The sequence below is a fragment of the Coregonus lavaretus genome (genome assembly GCF_964263955.1).
Source record: "Coregonus lavaretus genome assembly, chromosome: 2".
Classification (NCBI taxonomy): Eukaryota; Metazoa; Chordata; class Actinopteri; order Salmoniformes; family Salmonidae; genus Coregonus; species Coregonus lavaretus.
The window spans coordinates 41873095-41892343 of NC_139989.1; the positions used below are offsets into that span (position 1 = coordinate 41873095).

Here is a 19249-nt window from a genome sequence, read left to right on the forward strand (position 1 = left end):
GTAAACTTCCGACTTCAACAGTATTCATTCAAGGGTTTCTCTTTATTTTTACTATTTTCTACATTGTAGAATAATAGTGAAGACATCAAAACTATGAAATAACACATATGGAATCATGTAGTAACCAAAAAAGTGTTAAACAAATCAAAATATATTTTAGATTTTAAATTCTTCGTGGTAGCCACCCTTTCTTTGCCTTGATGACAGCTTTGCACACTCTTGGTATTCTCTCAACCAGCTTCACCTGGAATGCTTTTCCTACAGTCTTGAAGGAGTTCTCACATATAATGAGCACTTGTTGGCTGCTTTTCCTTAACTCTGCGGTCCAACTCATCCCAAACCATCTAAATTGGGTTGAGGTTGGGTGATTGTGGCCAGGTCATCTGATGCAGCACTCCATCACTCTCCTCCTTGGTCAAATAGCCCTTACACAGCCTGGAGGTGTGTTGGGTCATTGTCCTGTTGAAAAACAAATGATAGTCCCACTAAGCCCAAACCAGATGGGATGGCGTATCGCTGTAGAATGCTGTGGTAGCCATGCTGGTTAAGTATGCCTTGAATTCTAAATAAATCACTGACAGTGTCACCAGCAAAGCACCCCCACACCATCACACCTTCTCCTCCATGCTTCACGGTGGAAACCACACATGCATAGATAATCCATTCATCTACTCTCACAAAGACACAGCGGTTGGAACCAAAAATCTCAAATTTGGACTCATCAGACCAAAGGACAGATTTCCACCGGTCTAATATCCATTGCTCGTGTTTCTTGGCCCAAGCAAGTCTCTTCTTCTTATTGGTGTCCTTTAGTAGTGGTTTCTTTGCAGAAATTCGACCATGAAGGCCTGATTCACACAGTCTGCTCTGAACAGTTGATGTTGAGATGTGTCTGTTACTTGAACTCTGTGAATCATTTATTTGGGCTGCAATTTCTGATGTTGGTAACTCTAATGAACTTATCCTCTGCAGCAGAGGTAACTCTGGGTCTTCCTTTCCTGTGGCGGTCCTCATGAGAGCCAGTTTCTACATAGCGCTTCATAGTTTTTGCGATTGCACTTGACACTTTCCGGATTGACTGACCTTCATGTCTTAAAGTAATGATGGACTGTAATTTCTCTTTGCTTATTTGAGCTGTTCTTGCCATAATATGGACTTGGTCTTTTACCAAATAGGGCAATCTTCTGTATACCTCCCCTACAATGTCACAACACAACTGATTGGCTCAAACGCATTAAGAAGGAAAGAAATTCCACAAATTAACTTTTAACAAGGCACATCTGTTAATTGAAATGCATTCCAGGTGACTACCTCATGAAGGTGGTTGAGAGAATGCCACGAGTGTACAAAGCTGGTATCAAGGGAAAGGGTGGCTACTTTGAAGAATCTCAAATATAAAATATATTTTGATTTGTTTAACACTTTTTTGGTTACTACATGATTCCATATGTGTTATTCTTGATATCTTCACTATTATTCTACAATGTAGAAAATAGTAAAAATAAAGAAAAACCCTTGAATGAGTAGGTTTATCCAAAATGTTTGACTGGTACTGTAGGTTCATTAAAATTTTATGATTGGTTAATTTGATAAATTAGATAGTAATCAACTCTGTCACAGAGAGGCATGCAGAAGGCGTGGAGAAGCAAACATCTTTGATATGATAAGAGGATCTGACTTCCTCTCGTCACGTTATTATAGTGTCATGATGCTTGACTTCACTCACTCATTCATTCTCTCTGAGAGATGCCCTATCCACAAGACCCACGCACAAGGTAGTATGGACCTTTCTCAGAAATGTTTTCCATTGTGTACTTTCCACATGACGTTAAAATGCATAATTTTGCACATTATACATGACTTCTACATGTTTTCCTGGTTTAGCCCTACAGACTCATGCTAAAATGAAGCTTCTGCTGGCACTTTGTGCCGTTTGGAACATCATCCAACTATCAGAGGGCTGTTCTTCTGGAGGTACAGTACAATAGTCCATTCTACTATCCATTTTGTTCATGTTCAGATTCATGTCCAGGAGTAAAATATCATAACGTAGTGGACATAGGTTGTGATAAAAGGGTGTGTTTCTTTCCAGAAATGACAGACCGACTCACCTGTGTATCTGATTATTGGTTTACAATTACCTGTACTTTGAGCATCACTGACAAGCCTGCAGGTGTCAACTACACCCAATACTGGTTGTATTTCACCTGGTCTGATGAAGATGGGTGAGCCTTCTTGTGTGATGATGATGCATTCTTATGTTATGAATCTCCTGGTTCTGTCAATTACATGGAATGGAGAGACGAAGACGCAACATTAAATAAAAAAATAGATAATGTGCACATGCTGAGGATAAATAATTTCCCATATAATTTGAATCACAAAAATCATATTTTTTCCCCCCACAGGATTACATTCAAATGTCCACTGGTGGAGATGGTGGACAGTTATGGTTGCACATTTGTGGCACATTTTGATAATAATTTAATGTATCACGGCTCTTCATTTAATACCATGGATTGTTTCCATGTACATCTTTGTTATAACATTGACTGCCAAATCAACTATGACAACTTGACAGACTTTGAACCATCAAAAAATAGTAAGTTCCCTGTGAAGATTATGTTGATTTGCAATGCATAGAAAATTGCATGAAATAAATATGATTGTGCAAAATATGTTTTTCTATAGCTGACCAATATGTGCAATGACTAACTCTATGTCATCAGTTCAACCAACAGCTCCAAGTCATCTCGCTGTCCAGTGGACTCCAGAGGGCTACAGATGCACTTGGCAGAGTGGATATGAACACCATACATACATGAAAGATTTCCATTACCAACTCTCCTTCTACAAATACCATGGTGATAAGGGCGAGGTAAAGTGCATTGTAATAAAAGTCATGCTTCAATGTCTTATTAAAGTCAATGGTTGTTTGCTAAATTATTTTCTGGATTTCTTTCTCAGGTTTTTCATGTGTCCACTCGAAACAACTCTCTTTTAATTGATGGATCTGGACTTGAGCCAGATACCACATATGTTCTGAAAGTGAGATCCGATCCAAATTCCTCTGAATATAAAGGACAGTGGAGTCCGTGGAGTGCATTGGTGCAATTGAGGACTGATGCAAAGGAAGGTGAGAGAGATCTGCTTTGGAGACAGACTAGTTAAATCATATACCACTCTTACCTATCTCCTTTTTGTTATTGTTCCGAAATATGCTATAGAGAAAGGACAGGCAGCCCAGTTCTGATATTTTTTCCACTAATTGGTCTGTTGACCAATCACATCAGTTCTTTTCACATCAGATATTTTTCAGAGTTTATCTGATTGGTCAAAGAACAATTAGTGAAAAAAATATCAGAATTGGGCTGCCTGTCTAAACACAGCCATTGATGCATATACTATTTTTCTCCTTCAGCAGAACCAACTATAGTCCTTGTCCTCAGCCAGTTTGTATTTCCAGTTTGTGTGATTGCTGGAGTTCTGTTGTTTGTATTTTACAACCCCACCACAAGGTAACTGGTCTTCTTCAGAAACCCATAAAAATACTTACAAATTGTGTCATGAGAGAGCGAGTCTGATTTGGAAGCCCACAAACACAAATCATTTATAATCATTTGTGCCATAGAATGAAGATAAAAGCTTTCTATGATGTGCCAAGCCCAGCCCCCTTTTTCCAGCCTCTGTACAAAGATTATAATGAAAGTTTCCAGGTAATGTCTACTCATTTATTTATTATTTTCCCAGTGGTCCTCATAACATCTTCAAATGGTCCCTGGGTTACAGTTCATATCTGAATCATTTTTTCTCTATAGGACTGGCTTGCGTCAGAGTGCAATCTGATACAAACCTGCAAGACACAAGAGTTCCTGACCATCGATACTTTAATTATTGAGGCCAAACCTATAACAGAGGACCAGGACTGTTCAACTACAACACCATATCCCCTTGCACAAGGTCAAACTCCCTATGTTGGTCCCTCAGTGATGGACTGGGTCTGCAGTCACAGTCCAAATGGAAATGGTCCAGGGGACATCCCTTACACCCAGCTCCCCTGCTCTAGGGAGCTCCAGTTTGGAGATGTAGTCACCTCTTTCTCTCAGGACCCTTCGGTCACCTGCGAGGGTGACTCTGGATGTGAGGACTTAACACTCAGCCGTGATAGCAGCTTGCCTAATAGTCCTGTATCTAGTGAGCCAGAATGCATCTGTACTGATTACTGTATCCTACACGAAACCTCTAAAGGTTTTATCCCCACCGTTGTGCCCAAAGAGGTCTTTACTCATCCCTTGAAGAGTTATTGCATAGAGGGACCAGGTAAGGAGGAAACCTGTGCCACTGAGTGAAGTTACCAATTGTTACATCATATGCCAATAGGACACAGACTGCCTACCTCTTGGGTTGTGAAAATGTACTGAGCAAGGGGTGTCATAGTCTTTATAATTGACTAAATTACATAAGGTTTGTCTTATGATCATTTGCAGTTTCTAATTAGTAATTTGATGTATAATTGTGTATATAATACTGTAATTAAATGTGTTTTGTCTGTTTGAAATAATGTACATTTTTAAATGACTGTATCAATTGTGTTATAGTTTAAATAGCTATTTTGGACCAGTTCATTTCATAATTGTGGTCCTCTATAGCTCAGCTGGTAGAGCACGGCGCTTGTAACGCCAAGGTAGTGGGTTCGATCCCCGGGACCACCCATACACAAAAATGTATGCACGCATGACTGTAAGTCGCTTTGGATAAAAGCGTCTGCTAAATGGCATATTATTATATAATGCACTGATGGCACCACTAGAGCCATTGATCCTTCAGTATGTGAGTTAAACACCAGAGGATGCTGCGACTCAACACTTGCTACTGTCTAGAAGGGGAAATTGGCGAAGTGCAGTTTCTTGGATGACAATTTGAGCTATATGTAATATTTTTGAAGTATCTCAATAATCCTGTAATTACTATTTGAATTGTATTACATACTTGTTCGCTATTGCAAATAAAATGATACATTGGGTTTATATCTATTGTTTCCTATTTAGCAAAACAGTGGATGAGTAGCTATAGTTATCAGTAGAGGCAATTGCAACAATATCTATTTATAGCCCACCAATGGTCTTCAACTTGCTCAAAACAAACCCGCGTGCTACAAATGAACGAGAGTAAAATGTGCCGTTGTGATATGACGTCACGTTTCGGAAAAACGAACCAAGTACGTAGCTAGCTTGCTTGAGGACTTCCATCCATGGCAGCAAGCAACCACCTGGCCAGATTGTGAGTATCTGCCGGTGTTGCATTACCTGTCAGTTGGTTGTGGGAATGGGGAAAGTCCGGAAATTGTGACCTTATACTACTGACGTTAGCTAGGCAGCTTAGCGTGTGCTGGTAAGATTCATTTTCGGGGTTGGGTCTCACAGCAGCTACTAGTACTACTAGCTAGTTAGATTGCTAGCTACCTTAGCACATCCGTGTGTGCAGTTGTCTTCTCAAATTTGGATTGCAAAGATGTCTAATTTAAATTGATTGACAGACCAACACGTTTCAATGAACAGCCTTTCAGTGTCTGCTACCAATTGATCAGTAAACTGTGGCAGCACTAGCCAAGTAAACTCAACGATGATAGAGTTCAGACGTCGAGTTTTGTTTGTTTTTTACTAGGGATTTCAGCACCCAAAGAATAGCCCGCACTTGGGTGCTGAAATCCGTCGTTTTTGATAAAAAAAACTTTATTTTATGTGACGTCGGAGCTATAGTCTGCCCACACTAGTCGTTGCTCAAATACATCGTAAATCGTTGAGTTTAGTCGGCTATATCTGGCTAGGCCTATGCTTCTGCAGCCATCTCTTTACATTACTTTAACATACACAAATGTGAATCTAGAAGGATGGTTCATTTAACATAGCTATGATGTTGGTTTTGGTTATCTGCTATGGTATTACCACCGACCTGTGCCATAAAGGTCAGACCTCTTGGCAAAGGATGTAGGCCAGGGTTCCCCAACTGGCGGCCAGCTGACCGAATTTGGCCTGCATTTGATTTTATTTGGCCCCCCAAGTTTTCTGAGCAACAAAAAAACGTATTTTTAAAATAACTTTTAAAATGTTTGACCACATAAGACATAAGCAAATCAGCTCCAAGTGATTTTTAATTTTGTTCCAAAGTATTCCCACGCATAATAGCGAGATATACTGTACGTGATCTTATACAAATGTAAGCAAGGTTTGAAATGATTATGTTTTAGTCAAATATATCTGTTTGGGCTTGTTGCTGTACATTTTTAGTCAACAAATTATTTGTAATTATATGTTCCAGCCCCCTGACCATCTGCTCAAGAAAAGAAAACGTCCCACGACTGAATCTAGTTGATGATCCCTGATGTAGGCCAATTACCCACACACATACAGAAGGCTACAGTCCTCCTGAGAGCTGTAATATTATAGGGTCATAGAGTACCACAGTCATAATACCCATAAAACCTAGCGGTCAATTGCTTTTCCAACATCCACCATATTTTCCCATTCACCAAATGTGGCAATCATAAAGAACTACAAATGCCATGATGATATGGACAAGACTGCCGAATCGAAACAAAGGTAAAAATCTCTGGATTAACTATCTAATGTTAGTTAAATGTAGTAATTAATAAATTGGCTACATTTCTTTAAACGGACAATTCTGTGAACTGTCTTGTGCAAGTTTTAAATGGACACAATACCTGTTAGCAAAGGCGTCAGCTAGAGATGCTGTGCAGGAGCTTGCAGGGATTTGTAGTTTTGCATGATGTGTACTTTGCTGCTACTTAGCATTTTTGAATCTGAGAGTAAATAGAGCCGAATATATATTGATAAAAGTCACCTTTTACAGTAAGAGCTGTTCTATTCTAAATTGTACATTTCTATGTGCAAAGGGACATACCCTTCTGGTTTCTGTGGTTTATAGTGTTGTCATGGTGTTGGAGCACTGCCTTCCGTGGCAGGTGTCTGGAGTGGAAAGTACCCTACACCAGGGATCATCAACTAGATTCAGTCGCAGGCTGTTTTTTTCTTTTTTTCTTGAGCGGATGGTCAGGGGGCCGGTACATAATTACAAATAATTTGTGCACTAGATTCTACTCTGCTGAAATAGTATGTGCATTACAGTATTTGCATTCTAAAGGTAAAATTCACAGGTAAGACCAATTTCACAATGTATTATTAAGTTTTACATTAATTTATTTGATATTTTTGTATCTTTGAATAACTTTTAATGGAAGTTTTATAATGTTCCTTGTTTAGAAATTGTGGGCTCTATTTTCGGCTGGCGCTAAGGATGCGCAGTAACTGTCAAACGCACCTTAGTTTGCAAAGTCGTCATGTAAAACTGTTGCACTATTTATTTATCCAGTAAGTCAATAAATAATATAATAACACTCGTAGGAAAGGTTTTCATATTTGGCTCACAATCTGTGGATACTATACGATTAGTAAGGTTCAAAATGTATGTAAAACATCACAGGACAATTGAAAAATATATGGCACATGGAAACCAAACGAGGGTGGTCTATGGTGATAGGTGGGATGGGCTGAGAGTGGCTGAGGCGTGGGATTAAAGAGTTTATGTTCAAAAATATTTACCGCAATAAGCCCTAACATATACAGTGAGGGAAAAAAGTATTTGATCTCCTGCTGATTTTGTAAGTTTGCCCACTGACAAAGAAATTATCAGTCTATAATTTTAATGGTAGGTTTATTTGAACAATGAGAGACAGAATAACAACAAAAAAATCCATGTCAAAAATGTTATAAATTGATTTGCATTTTTTATATTTGACCCCCTCTCAATCAGAAAGATTTCAGGCTCCCAGGTGTCTTTTATACAGGTAACGAGCTGAGATTAGGAGCACACTCTTAAAGGGAGTGCTCCTAATCTCAGCTTGTTACCTGTATAAAAGACACCTATCCACAGAAGCAATCAATCAATCAGATTCCAAACTCTCCACCATGGCCAAGACCAAAGAGCTCTCCAAGGATGTCAGGGACAAGATTGTAGACCTACACAAGGCTGGAATGGGCTACAAGACCATTGCCAAGCAGCTTGGTGAGAAGGTGACAACAGTTGGTACGATTATTCGCAAATGGAAGAAACACAAAATAACTGTCAATCTCGCTTGGCCTGGGGCTCCATGCAAGATCTCACCTCGTGGAGTTGCAATGATCATGAGAACGGTGAGGAATCAGCCCAGAACTACACGGGAGGATCTTGTCAATGATCTCAAGGCAGCTGGGACCATAGTCACCAAGAAAACAATTGGTAACACACTACGCCGTGAAGGACTGAAATCCTGCAGCGCCCGCAAGGTCCCCCTGCTCAAGAAAGCACATATACAAGGCCGTCTGAAGTTTGCCAATGAACATCTGAATGATTCAGAGGAGAACTGGGTGAAAGTGTTGTGGTCAGATGAGACCAAAATCAAGCTCTTTGGCATCAACTCAACTCGCCGTGTTTGGAGGAGGAGGAATGCTGCCTATGACCCCAAGAACACCATCCCCACGTCAAACATGGAGGTGGAAACATTATGCTTTGGGGGTGTTTTTCTGCTAAGGGGACAGGACAACTTCACCACATCAAAGGGATGATGGACGGGGCCATGTACTGTCAACTCTTGGGTGAGAACCTCCTTCCCTCAGCCAGGGCATTGAAAATGGGTCGTGGATGGGTATTCCAGCATGACAATGACCCAAAACACACGGCCAAGTCAACAAAGGAGTGGCTCAAGAAGAAGCACATTAAGGTCCTGGAGTGGCCTAGCCAGTCTCCAGACCTTAATCCCATAGAAAATCTGTGGAGGGAGCTGAAGGTTCGAGTTGCCAAACGTCAGCCTCGAAACCTTAATGACTTGGAGAAGATCTGCAAAGAGGAGTGGAACAAAATCCCTCCTGAGATGTGTGCAAACCTGGTGGCCAACTACAAGAAACGTCTGACCTCTGTGATTGCCAACAAAGGTTTTGCCACCAAGTACTAAGTCATGTATTGCAGAGGGGTCAAATACTTATTTCCCTCATTAAAATGCAAATCAATTTATAACATTTTTGACATGCGTTTTTCTGGATTTTGTTGTTGTTATTCTGTCTCTCACTGTTCAAATAAACCTACCATTAAAATTATAGACTGATCATGTCTTTGTCAGTGGGCAAACGTACAAAATCAGCAGGGGATCAAATACTTATTTCCCTCACTGTATATTTGAATAAAACATAATCATTTCAAACCTTGCTTACATTTTGTATACGATCACAAGTACAGTATCTCTCTATTATGCATGTGAATACTTTGTAACATATTTCCAAAATTAAAGTCACTTGGTGCTGTTGTTATTACACTGTCCAACAATTAAATATATACAGTACCTGTCAAAAGTTTGGACACACCTACTAATTCCAGGGTTTTTCTTAATTTTTTACTATTTTCTACATTGTAGAATAATAGTGAAGACATCAAAACTATGAAATAACACATATGGAATCATGTAGTAACCAAAAAAGTGTTAAACAAATCAAAATATATTTTATATTTTAAATAGCCACCCTTTGCCTTGATGACAGCTTTGCACACTCTTGGCATTCTCTCAACCAGCTTCACCTGGAATGCTTTTCCAACAGTCTTGAAGGAGTTCCAACATATGCTGAGCACTTGTTGGCTTCTTTTCCTTCACTCTGCGGTCCAACTCATCCCAATCCATCTCAGTTGGGTTGAGGCCGGGGGATTGTGGAGGCCAGGTCATCTGATTTAGCACTCCATCACTCTCCTTCTTGGTAAAATATCCCTTACACAGCCTGGAGGTGTGTTGGGTCATTGTCCTGTTGAAAAACAAATGATAGTCACACTAAGCCCAAAGCAGATGGGATGGCGTATCACTGCAGAATGCTGTGGTAGCCATGCTGGTTAAGTGTGCCTTGATTTCTAAATAAATCACAGACAGTGTCACCAGCAAAGCACCATAACACCTCCTCCTCCATGCTTTACGGTGGGAACCACACATGCAGAGATCATTCGATCACCCACACCGCGTCTCACAAAGCCACGGCGGTTGGAACCAATAATCTCCAATTTGGACTCCAGACCAAAGGACAGATTTCCACCGGTCTAATGTCCATTGCTCATGTTTCTTGGCCCAAGCAAGTCTCTTCTTTTTATTGGTGTCCTTTAGTTGTGGTTTCTTTGCAGCAATTTGACCATGAAGGCCTGATTCACACAGTCTCCTCTGAACAGTTGATGTTGAGATGTGTCTGTTACTTGAACTCTGTGAATCATTTATTTAGGCTGCAATTTCTGAGGCTGGTAACTCTAATGAACATCCTCTGCAGCAGAGGTAACTCTGGGTCTTCTATTGCTGTGGCGATCCTCATGAGAGCCAGTTTCATCATAGCGCTTGATGGTTTTTGCGACTGCACTTGAAGAAACTTTAAAAGTTCTTAATGTTCCGTATTGACTGACCTTCATGTCTTAAAGTAATGATGGACTGTTGTTTCTTTTTGCTTATTTGAGCTGTTCTTGCCATAACATGGACTTGGTCTTTTACCAAATAGGGCTATCTTCTCTATATCCCCCCTACCTTGTCACAACACAACTGATTGGCTCAAATGCATTAAGAAGGATGGCATTTCCACAAATTAACTTTTAAAAAGGCACACCTGTTAATTTTAATGCATTCCAGGTGACTATCTCATGAAGCTGGTTGAGAGAATGCCAAGAGTGTGCAAAGCTGTCATCAAGGCAAAGGGTGGCTATTTGAAGAATATCAAATATATTTTGATTTGTTTAACACTTTTTTTGGTTACTACATGATTCCATATGTGTTATTTCATAGTTTTGATGTCTTCACTATTATTCTAAAAATTGTAAAAAAATAAATAAAGAAAAACCCTGGAATGAGTAGGTGTGTCCAAACTTTTGACTGGTAGTTAGTGAATATGTTTTTGGTTTTTTTGCTCAGAGAACTTGGGAGGCCAAATAAAATCAAATGCGGGCCAAATTCGGCCCGTGGGCCACCAGTTGGGGAGCCCTGCCCTACACAAAAAAAACTGCAAGGGCTGGGCGCCATGCTGCTTGTGTTTCTATTGTTTTGATGATTGCTTCTCTCAATGGACTCATTCACCAGTGTCTCTAAACCTTGTGTTTTCTGTTGTAGCCTAAGTCGAGGTCTATCCCTATGCTCTGACAATCACTTAGCCTAATAAAATTAATTAATGAAAGTAACTTGGTACCGTAATTTCATGATTGTCCCAGGACAATATTCTATAAGATAAACAACAGCTATTAAAGACCCTTTCTCTCTTTGAGTCTTACTTGAATAATGAAATGGTAATTATAAGGAATTGGAACAGCATCTGTAGTCATGCATAAAAAATATTTGAAAAGACCCCTCCCTGTGCGGAAGCAGCATGCTAGTTTATCAGCTGTGGTTAACTCGCTGTATGGTGGTTTTCTTGTGTGTGTGTGTGTGCTTGTGTGTGAGAGAGAGAGCGAGAGAGGGGAGGGAAAGTGGGGTATAGCTTAGTATTTTTGTGTTGTGACTGTTGTTTTTCTGTCTCCGTTCTTTCTTTAAGGTATGATGCCATTCCTATTCTGCCCAGCGTCATCCTGTGTTCCTCCCCTCCTCCTATGGTAAGAATCACCTGAACTCCAGTTTGTCCCTCCACCTAAGAATGGAGGGCCCTCAAGCCTCCCCAAAGCCTGGAAAGCAGCCAGAGGACTTCAAATTTGGTCGAATTCTAGGAGAAGGCTCCTATTCAACAGTAAATCCTCATTCGTTTTCTATGGTGTTGTATTTTGTGTGTGGGGATTACAGTTGCAGTCATATTAATTACTTTTTATTTTCTATTGTTGTAATGGGTTGATGGATTGTTAAAAAATATATATTTGCTGATTGCGAACTTGTTTCAGGTTGTGCTGGCAAGAGAACAGGCCACAGGGAAGGAATATGCTAGTAAGACACTACAAATGTTTTCTCTTGTTGCATGATGTTGATGATCCTCAAGTGGCGTTCAAGTGACTGTCCTAGATTCTGCTTATAACTTAAATGCATTTGTCCTAAACAATAATACTATTTGAAGTGAGGAAACTGGAATTTGATTCAGTTATAAATCCTGAGTGAAGTGTATCGATTTGAATTGTGTTTCAGTGAAGATTTTGGAGAAGATGCACATCCGGAAGGAGAACAAGGCACATTGCGTGACGCGAGAGAGGGATATAATGTCAAGCTTAGACCATCCATTTATTGTCAAGCTCTACTTCACATTTCAAGATGTGAAAAGGTTGTGTATCCTTTGAAATAATCAGAACATGGGCTACTTCAAGACTCCTACATAATAATATCTGGTCTCATTTATTTTATGATCTTACTTACAGTACTATTATCCTTAACTGCCTCCTGTTAGATTTTTGCATAAGCTATGCAAGAAATGGGGAATTACTGAAATACATTCGCAAAATAGGCTCATTCGATGAGACGTGCACTAGATTCTACTCTGCTGAAATAGTATGTGCATTACAGTATTTGCATTCTAAAGGCATAATTCACAGGTAAGACCAATTTCACAATGTATTATTAAGTTTGACATGAATTTATTTGATATTTTTATATCTTTGAATAACTTTTAATGGAAGTTTTATAATGTTCCTTGTTTAGAAATTGTAGGCTCTATTTTCAGCTGTGGCTAAGGAAGCGCAAGTGTCAAACGCACGTTAGTTTGCAATTTCATCATGTAAAAACTAGCGCACTGGCATTTTCCAGCCCTAATGCCAGGTTCGGCAATTTACCTGTCTAACATCATCTCGCTTGCGCTGATGAATTATTTTGGAGGTTTTTGCCCCCTGCTTTTTCATTATTCACAATTCACATACTTGCATACCATATAAACATTTTTGAGAATCTGCCTAGCATATAGGCAACAATACAATCAACAGGAACCTAGTATTTTGTATAGACGTGCAAATGTTATGGGTAAAGACACTTTAATTGTAAATATACTGCACATCCTAAAACATACACACATATGCCTACCTGCATACTTCATTTCACTTGTTCAAGTATCCATCTCCAAAGAGTGCCTCTCATCTGGTTGCCAAAGACGCACCCCTACAAAAGTATTTAAATTATTCAGTCCTATAATGCAGTATCAACGGTAGGCCTAAGCTATATTTCGCTTATTGAGAATGTGCCTCACACATACAGTGAGGGAAAAAGGTATTTGATCCCCTGCTGATTTTGTACGTTTGCCCACTGACAAAGACATGATCAGTCTATAATTTTAATGGTAGGTTTATCTGAACAGTGAGAGACAAAATAACAACAAAAAAATCCAGAAAAACGCATGTAAAAATTTTTATAAATTGATTTGCATTTTAATGTGGGAAATAAGTATTTGACCCCCTCTCAATCAGAAAGATTTCTGCTCCCAGGTGTCTTTTATACAGGTAACGAGCTGAGATTAGGAGCACACTCTTAAAGGGAGTGCTCCTAATCTCAGTTTGTTACCTGTATAAAAGACACCTATCCACAGAAGCAATCAATCAATCATATTCCAAACTCTCCACCATGGCCAAGACCAAAGAGCTCTCCAAGGATGTCAGGGACAAGATTGTAGACCTACACAAGGCTGGAATGGGCTACAAGACCATCGCCAAGCAGCTTGGTGAGAAGGTAACAACAGTTGGTGCGATTATTCGCAAATGGAAGAAACACAAAAGAACTGTCAATCTCCCTTGGCCTCCATGCAAGATATCACCTCGTGGAGTTCTAATGATCATGAGAACGGTGAGCAATCAGCCCAGAACTACACGGGAGGATCTTGTCAATGATCTCAAGGCAGCTGGGACCATAGTCACCAAGAAAACAATTGGTAACACACTATGCCGTGAAGGACTGAAATCCTGCAGCGCCCGCAAGGTCCCTCTGCTCAAGAAAGCACATATACAGGCCCTGAAGTTTGCCAATGAACATCTGAATGATTCAGAGGATAACTGGGTCAGATGAGACCAAAATGGAGCTCTTTGGCATCAACTCAACTCGCTGTGTTTGGAGGAGGAGGAATTCTGCCTATGACCCCAAGAACACCATCCCCACCGTCAAACATGGAGGTGGAAACATTATGCTTTGGGGGTGTTTTTCTGCTAAGGGGACAGGACAACTTCACCGCAAAAAAAGGGACGATGGACGGGGCCATGTACCGTGTGAACCTCCGTCCCTCAGCCAGGGCATTGAAAATGGGTCGTGGATGGGTATTCCAGCATGACAATGACCCAAAACACATGGCCAAGGCAACAAAGGAGTGGCTCAAGAAGAAGCACATTAAGGTCCTGGAGTGGCCTAGCCAGTCTCCAGACCTTAATCCCATAGAAAATCTGTGGAGGGAGCTGAAGGTTCGAGTTGCCAAAGGTCAGCCTTGAAACCTTAATGACTTGGAGAAGATCTGCAAAGAGGAGTGGGACAAAATCCCTCCTGAGATGTGTGCAAACCTGGTGGCCAACTACAAGAAACATCTGACCTCTGTGATTGCCAACAAGGGTTTTGCCACCAAGTACTAAGTCATGTTTTGCAGAGGGGTCAAATACTTATATCCCTCATTAAAATCCAAATTAATTCATAACATTTTTTACATGCGTTTTTCTGGATTTTTGTTGTTGTTATTCTGTCTCTCACTGTTCAAATAAACCTACCATTAAAAGTATAGACTGATCATGTCTTTGTCAGTGGGCAAACGTACAAAATCAGCAGGGGATCAAATACTTTTTTCCCTCACTGTACAATACAAATTACAGGAGCCTAGTATTTTTTTATTTAGGCAAAGTTTGACGCATAAAGACATCTAGGCTAGGCTAGGCTAGGCTCATTGAAGCCAATTACAACAATGTTGACTTCCAACACTCCAAACATAGGCTATTGAGCAAACTCGTTACTGTAGCCTATGCTATTTCATCAACTTTAGTATCAATCCAAAATGGACAAGGATGAGAATATACTGTGTCTCCAGCCAAATTGGAAGTGATGACAACGCAAAGACCGTCAATAACCGACAGAACTTGAGACAAACACATGCAGTATTAAGCCATGGAACGCGTTGATTGGCCAGTGAGTGGCCAAGCCCTCGTCACACCTACAACTTGTTCATTCATCAAAACCCAGCCCTTTCGCGCCACCGCCAGCTATTGTAGTCATAATTCCGGCTGTGAAAATGGCAAATATATTTCTGACACACCCCTGAACCTATAGTGCTATCACCAGCGCTTAGATTTACCACTGCATTAGTTTTGAAGGTTTTAAATGGTGTGGCTTTTTCTTTACAGGGACCTCAAACCAGAGAATATTTTACTGAATGAGGCCATGCACATTCAAATAACAGACTTTGGAACTGCAAAACAACTCTCATCAGATAGTACACAAAGTAATGTAACACATATTGCTTTGTCTGTGTAATTTTCCTCCAGTTTGTTGATAGACAGAATACAGTACATTGGTTTGTTTACCCCTTATCGTATTGTGGTTAACTTATCTATCTATACCTCTCTAAAGGCTAACAGAAAAGGGTTTTTGTTATTTATAGGCACATGCACAATGGTCTCTATGTGGACTTCATAGATATGGAAGCAAATTATAGCAAATGGCTGGTTACACAGTACTCAGAATATAATTTTAATAGGTATGAGTCAATTGTGCCATTTTAAGCACAAGTGACTCAAGACATCTTCATATGATTGTTTTGTTTTGCAGACAGAGCGAACTCCTTTGTTGGAACAGCTGAGTATGTTTCACCAGAGCTACTGACTCAGAAATCTGCCTGCAAAAGGTAGTTTGACTTGAATTCATTCAGAACCCTGATTTGAATCCAATATTCAAGTTCTCTGTGTAGTTATCTGTTAGTGTATCACTTCTAGCCTCGCTTGCAATGCTTTATGCAGCTGGGAACAAGACTAGTGTATTTCTGGCCATGTTTACATCATTATGATAAAACCCAACACTGAAAAGTTAACTGAATCTTTCGTGTTTTCTGGTGTGTTTTAGCTCTGACCTTTGGGGATTAGGCTGTATCATCTACCAGTTAGTAGCAGGATTACCTCCATTTAGAGCTGGGTAAGTCACGTATTATACATTATTTTTCTTTTTCTTTTTTAATATTCGGGTAAAGTATTTGAGAAGTGACATCGTCAGGGGCTTTGCAGAAGTGCACTTTGTTATTTGGGAATCGATTGAGTCTATTTGTTATCACAGTCTAAAAACACTGTATGAAATAACAGGAAGTTATGGCTGTGGTGTTTATGACTTGTTTGTGTATTGAGTGCCTGGAGGCAGTCACTCTGTCACATGGCAGCAGCTTCATGGTTCAACTATAAACCAACACATTTACCTCAAAGCCCTTTCAAAGCCAAGTACAGTGACCGTTGTGTATACTGTATGCATCTGCCACTTTCAGGCAATCAAGCCCCACAGAAGACATCAATATGACACAAGCTCTAAAATGTGCCTTGTGCTCTCATATGATCTTCTGTCTGTCCATGTGGTTGATGATGTTATTTGCTCACTTATTTGCTCACCAGGAATGACTACCTGAAATTCCAGAAGATTATTAAACTGGAGTATGAATTTCCTGATAAATTCTTTCCTAAGGCGAAGGATCTAGTGGAACAGCTTCTAGTGAGTCTAATCATATGAATGATTAAAATACATTCTGTTGTTGTTCCTCAGTTACATACTATGACCCAATGAGTGTCATTATTAACTAAGCATTGCTTTATTTTTGTGGCAGTGCTTGGATCCCTCCAACCGATTAGGTTGTGAGGAGATGGGTGGGTACAGCCCTCTCAGAGCCCATTCTTTCTTTGAGGCTGTCACATGGGAGAACCTTCACCTACAGACACCCCCCAAACTCACCCCCTACCTGCCAGCCATGGCTGAGGATGATGAGGACTATTATGGAAACGTAGGTTTTTCCCTCTTGACATATTATGATTAAATCAAGGTTGACACAAATCCTTGTTGACATATTGATTCCCCAATATGTCAAATTAGCGTGTCCTTGTTTTGTAATCTGTACTGAAAACACCCCGATTATGATGTGGTTCCATCCACAGTATGATGACCTCCTCAGCCAGTTCAGCAACATGCAGGTCGTCCAGTCCAGCTCTTTCCAACCACTGTTTGTGGCCAACCCCAGTCCCATCCCCAACTCCAACCCCGCACAAAGGCCCAACAGCAACATCGAGCAGTACATTCATGACCTGGACAACAACTCCTTTGAGCTGGACCTGCAGTTTTCCACTGAGGTGAAGCGGCTACTGCTTGAGAAGCAGACAAGTAGAAACCCCTGGTAGGCCTGCAGCGATGTCCTTGCGAGCAAAACATGTTTTTGTGGACAAAGTGTCAGAAGACTGATTTACTGTCAATATTATCTCACCATAATATTGACACATACTGTAGTTGATCTCATTCTCGTCCATTGGGATTCCTATGTTTACTTACAATATTTACACAATTCTATGTATGATATCTATTAAACATGAAGCACTTTACCTAAAGGCAATACAATGCCAACAATAACATATGATATACTGCGTGACCTGTATCAAGAAAGATTTGGAGAATTTACTTTTTTTCTGTATTAAGGCATCAGTTTGTGGAGAATAATTTGATTCTCAAGATGGGACCAGTGGACAAAAGGAAGGTAAGGATTTATGTAGTCCCACATTACAGTAATGTTCTACTTTTCAGTACGTTTTTCAGTTTGAAGGGGAGGAGTGAATGTCTTGATACTGTACTCTTCCAACAGTAAAGTAACATACTGCCCTCCTCTGGCAGTTGTTTGCAATTGCTGCCCGGAATCAATTTGGGGCATCTTGAACCATACTTACTGACTTTACCTACAGGCAAGGGATTTATTTTTTATGTCTGAGAATCGCTCTCTGCTTTTACAGGGGCTGTTTGCACGTCGGCGCCAGCTATTGTTGACTGAGGGACCACACCTTTACTATGTGGACCCAGTTAACAAGGTTTTGAAAGGAGAGATCCCCTGGTCCCCTGCACTGCGCCCAGAGGCCAAGAACTTCAAGACCTTCTTTGTCCATACAGTAATGAATTAGTCTATTGCAATTAATAGCTCACCCTTAGCTAACGAAACTCACTTTATAAAACAATCAGTAACAGTGACCTATCCTCCTCTTTGCAGCCAAACAGAACATACTATCTGATGGACCCATGCGGGAATGCTGACAAATGGTGCAACACAATTCAAGAAGTGTGGCAAAAGATCTATAACAAGCATTTTAACTCATGCATGTAGGTTGTGTACACTATCTTTTGAAGACTGGTCTTACTCCATAATGTCAGGAGACAGAAAATGTAGGCGTCAATTAATAAATGATGGAAAACACCTAGCTGTAATGTAGCTTACAATTCGGTTTCCCTATTACTACACACATTTCATTTCTTGTAGGGCAGCAGGTTCAGGACATGGACCATTGTAATGCAGAATTTGATACAATCAGCTGGATCAAAAGGCATTCTGGTATAGAAAGGACCTATTATTCAAGGAAGTAGAATGGGTATTGCAACTATTCTAACAAATGATTTCTTAGGCTTGGATGGTCTCATGTCTGACATGGTGGCCTTGGTACTCTTAAGCAATTTGTCTTCTATAGCAGAAAATAAACTTAGGTCAAACCACATGGGCTGGTGCTGCTTTTGAAATAAACAGTTGACATGGATATTGGTAGAACAGTTCATCCAAATTGCAAAGGAGGATGTTGTAGCCTGTTTTTGACTGTTCTCATTTCTGGGAGCAGTTGATTGTAAATGTTAGAAGGATATTTTGTTATGCGAGTCTATTCTACCGACCATTGCTGTGATGTACAAAATGGGATGCAAGTAAAGTGTAAGATGTATATTTTGTATTTGTTTTAGGCTTTTATACTTTGCTGATTTATCCTCATGTTATCCAAACAGTTCAAATATGGTAATCATTTGGATAATGTCCAGGCACCATGTTTACATAATTTAAATTTAAATCTATTGAATGTAAATAGTTGATAACGGTAAATTATGATATTTTGCTACCTTTCATTGTAGTCTATATTTTATTTATGGTGGGTGTTATGTTTTACATAAATATATGTAGGCCTGCCCTATTTTGTTGTGTGCAAGTTTAAAATTGTTAAATGGGAGAATGCAGTATATATAAAGGTGGCTTGGTAATAAAAGCACGTGGGATTTTGG

General features: G+C 40.0%; 2 protein-coding genes across 2 annotated transcripts; both read left to right on the forward strand.

Annotated features, from left to right (window-relative positions):
• Positions 1-2414: 2414 nt before the first annotated feature.
• On the forward strand, positions 2415-5027 carry LOC311146422 (uncharacterized protein). Its single transcript, XM_084182928.1, has 6 exons — positions 2415-2602; positions 2730-2878; positions 2968-3136; positions 3422-3518; positions 3632-3716; positions 3819-5027. Exons 1-6 carry the CDS (start codon positions 2437-2439, stop codon positions 4347-4349), a joined length of 1197 nt encoding a protein of 398 aa, XP_084039054.1. The 5' UTR covers positions 2415-2436; the 3' UTR covers positions 4350-5027.
• Positions 5028-11645: 6618 nt separating this feature from the next.
• On the forward strand, positions 11646-19248 carry LOC311101776 (3-phosphoinositide-dependent protein kinase 1-like). The gene is made up of 13 exons (XM_084142964.1): positions 11646-11780; positions 11929-11971; positions 12167-12304; positions 12423-12567; positions 15331-15428; positions 15755-15830; positions 16046-16114; positions 16579-16675; positions 16788-16961; positions 17113-17348; positions 17645-17702; positions 17953-18105; positions 18204-19248. The coding sequence occupies exons 1-13, from the start codon at positions 11691-11693 to the stop codon at positions 18315-18317; spliced, it is 1491 nt and encodes a 496-aa protein (XP_083999090.1). The 5' UTR covers positions 11646-11690; the 3' UTR covers positions 18318-19248.
• The last annotated feature ends 1 nt before the right edge of the window (position 19249 follows it).

Bases quoted from the DNA above. Each gene is read 5' to 3' on its own strand.
- LOC311146422 (XM_084182928.1), top strand. From the start codon at position 2,437: ATGGTGGACAGTTATGGTTGCACATTTGTGGCACATTTTGATAATAAT. The intron at 2,879-2,967 runs GTAAAGTGCATT...TTTCTTTCTCAG, and splicing joins ACCATGGTGATAAGGGCGAG to GTTTTTCATGTGTCCACTCG. The intron at 3,519-3,631 runs GTAACTGGTCTT...TTTGTGCCATAG, and splicing joins TTTTACAACCCCACCACAAG to AATGAAGATAAAAGCTTTCT.
- LOC311101776 (XM_084142964.1), top strand. From the start codon at position 11,691: ATGGAGGGCCCTCAAGCCTCCCCAAAGCCTGGAAAGCAGCCAGAGGAC. The intron at 16,962-17,112 runs GTAGGTTTTTCC...TTCCATCCACAG, and splicing joins ATGAGGACTATTATGGAAAC to TATGATGACCTCCTCAGCCA. The intron at 17,703-17,952 runs GTAAGGATTTAT...CTGCTTTTACAG, and splicing joins GACCAGTGGACAAAAGGAAG to GGGCTGTTTGCACGTCGGCG.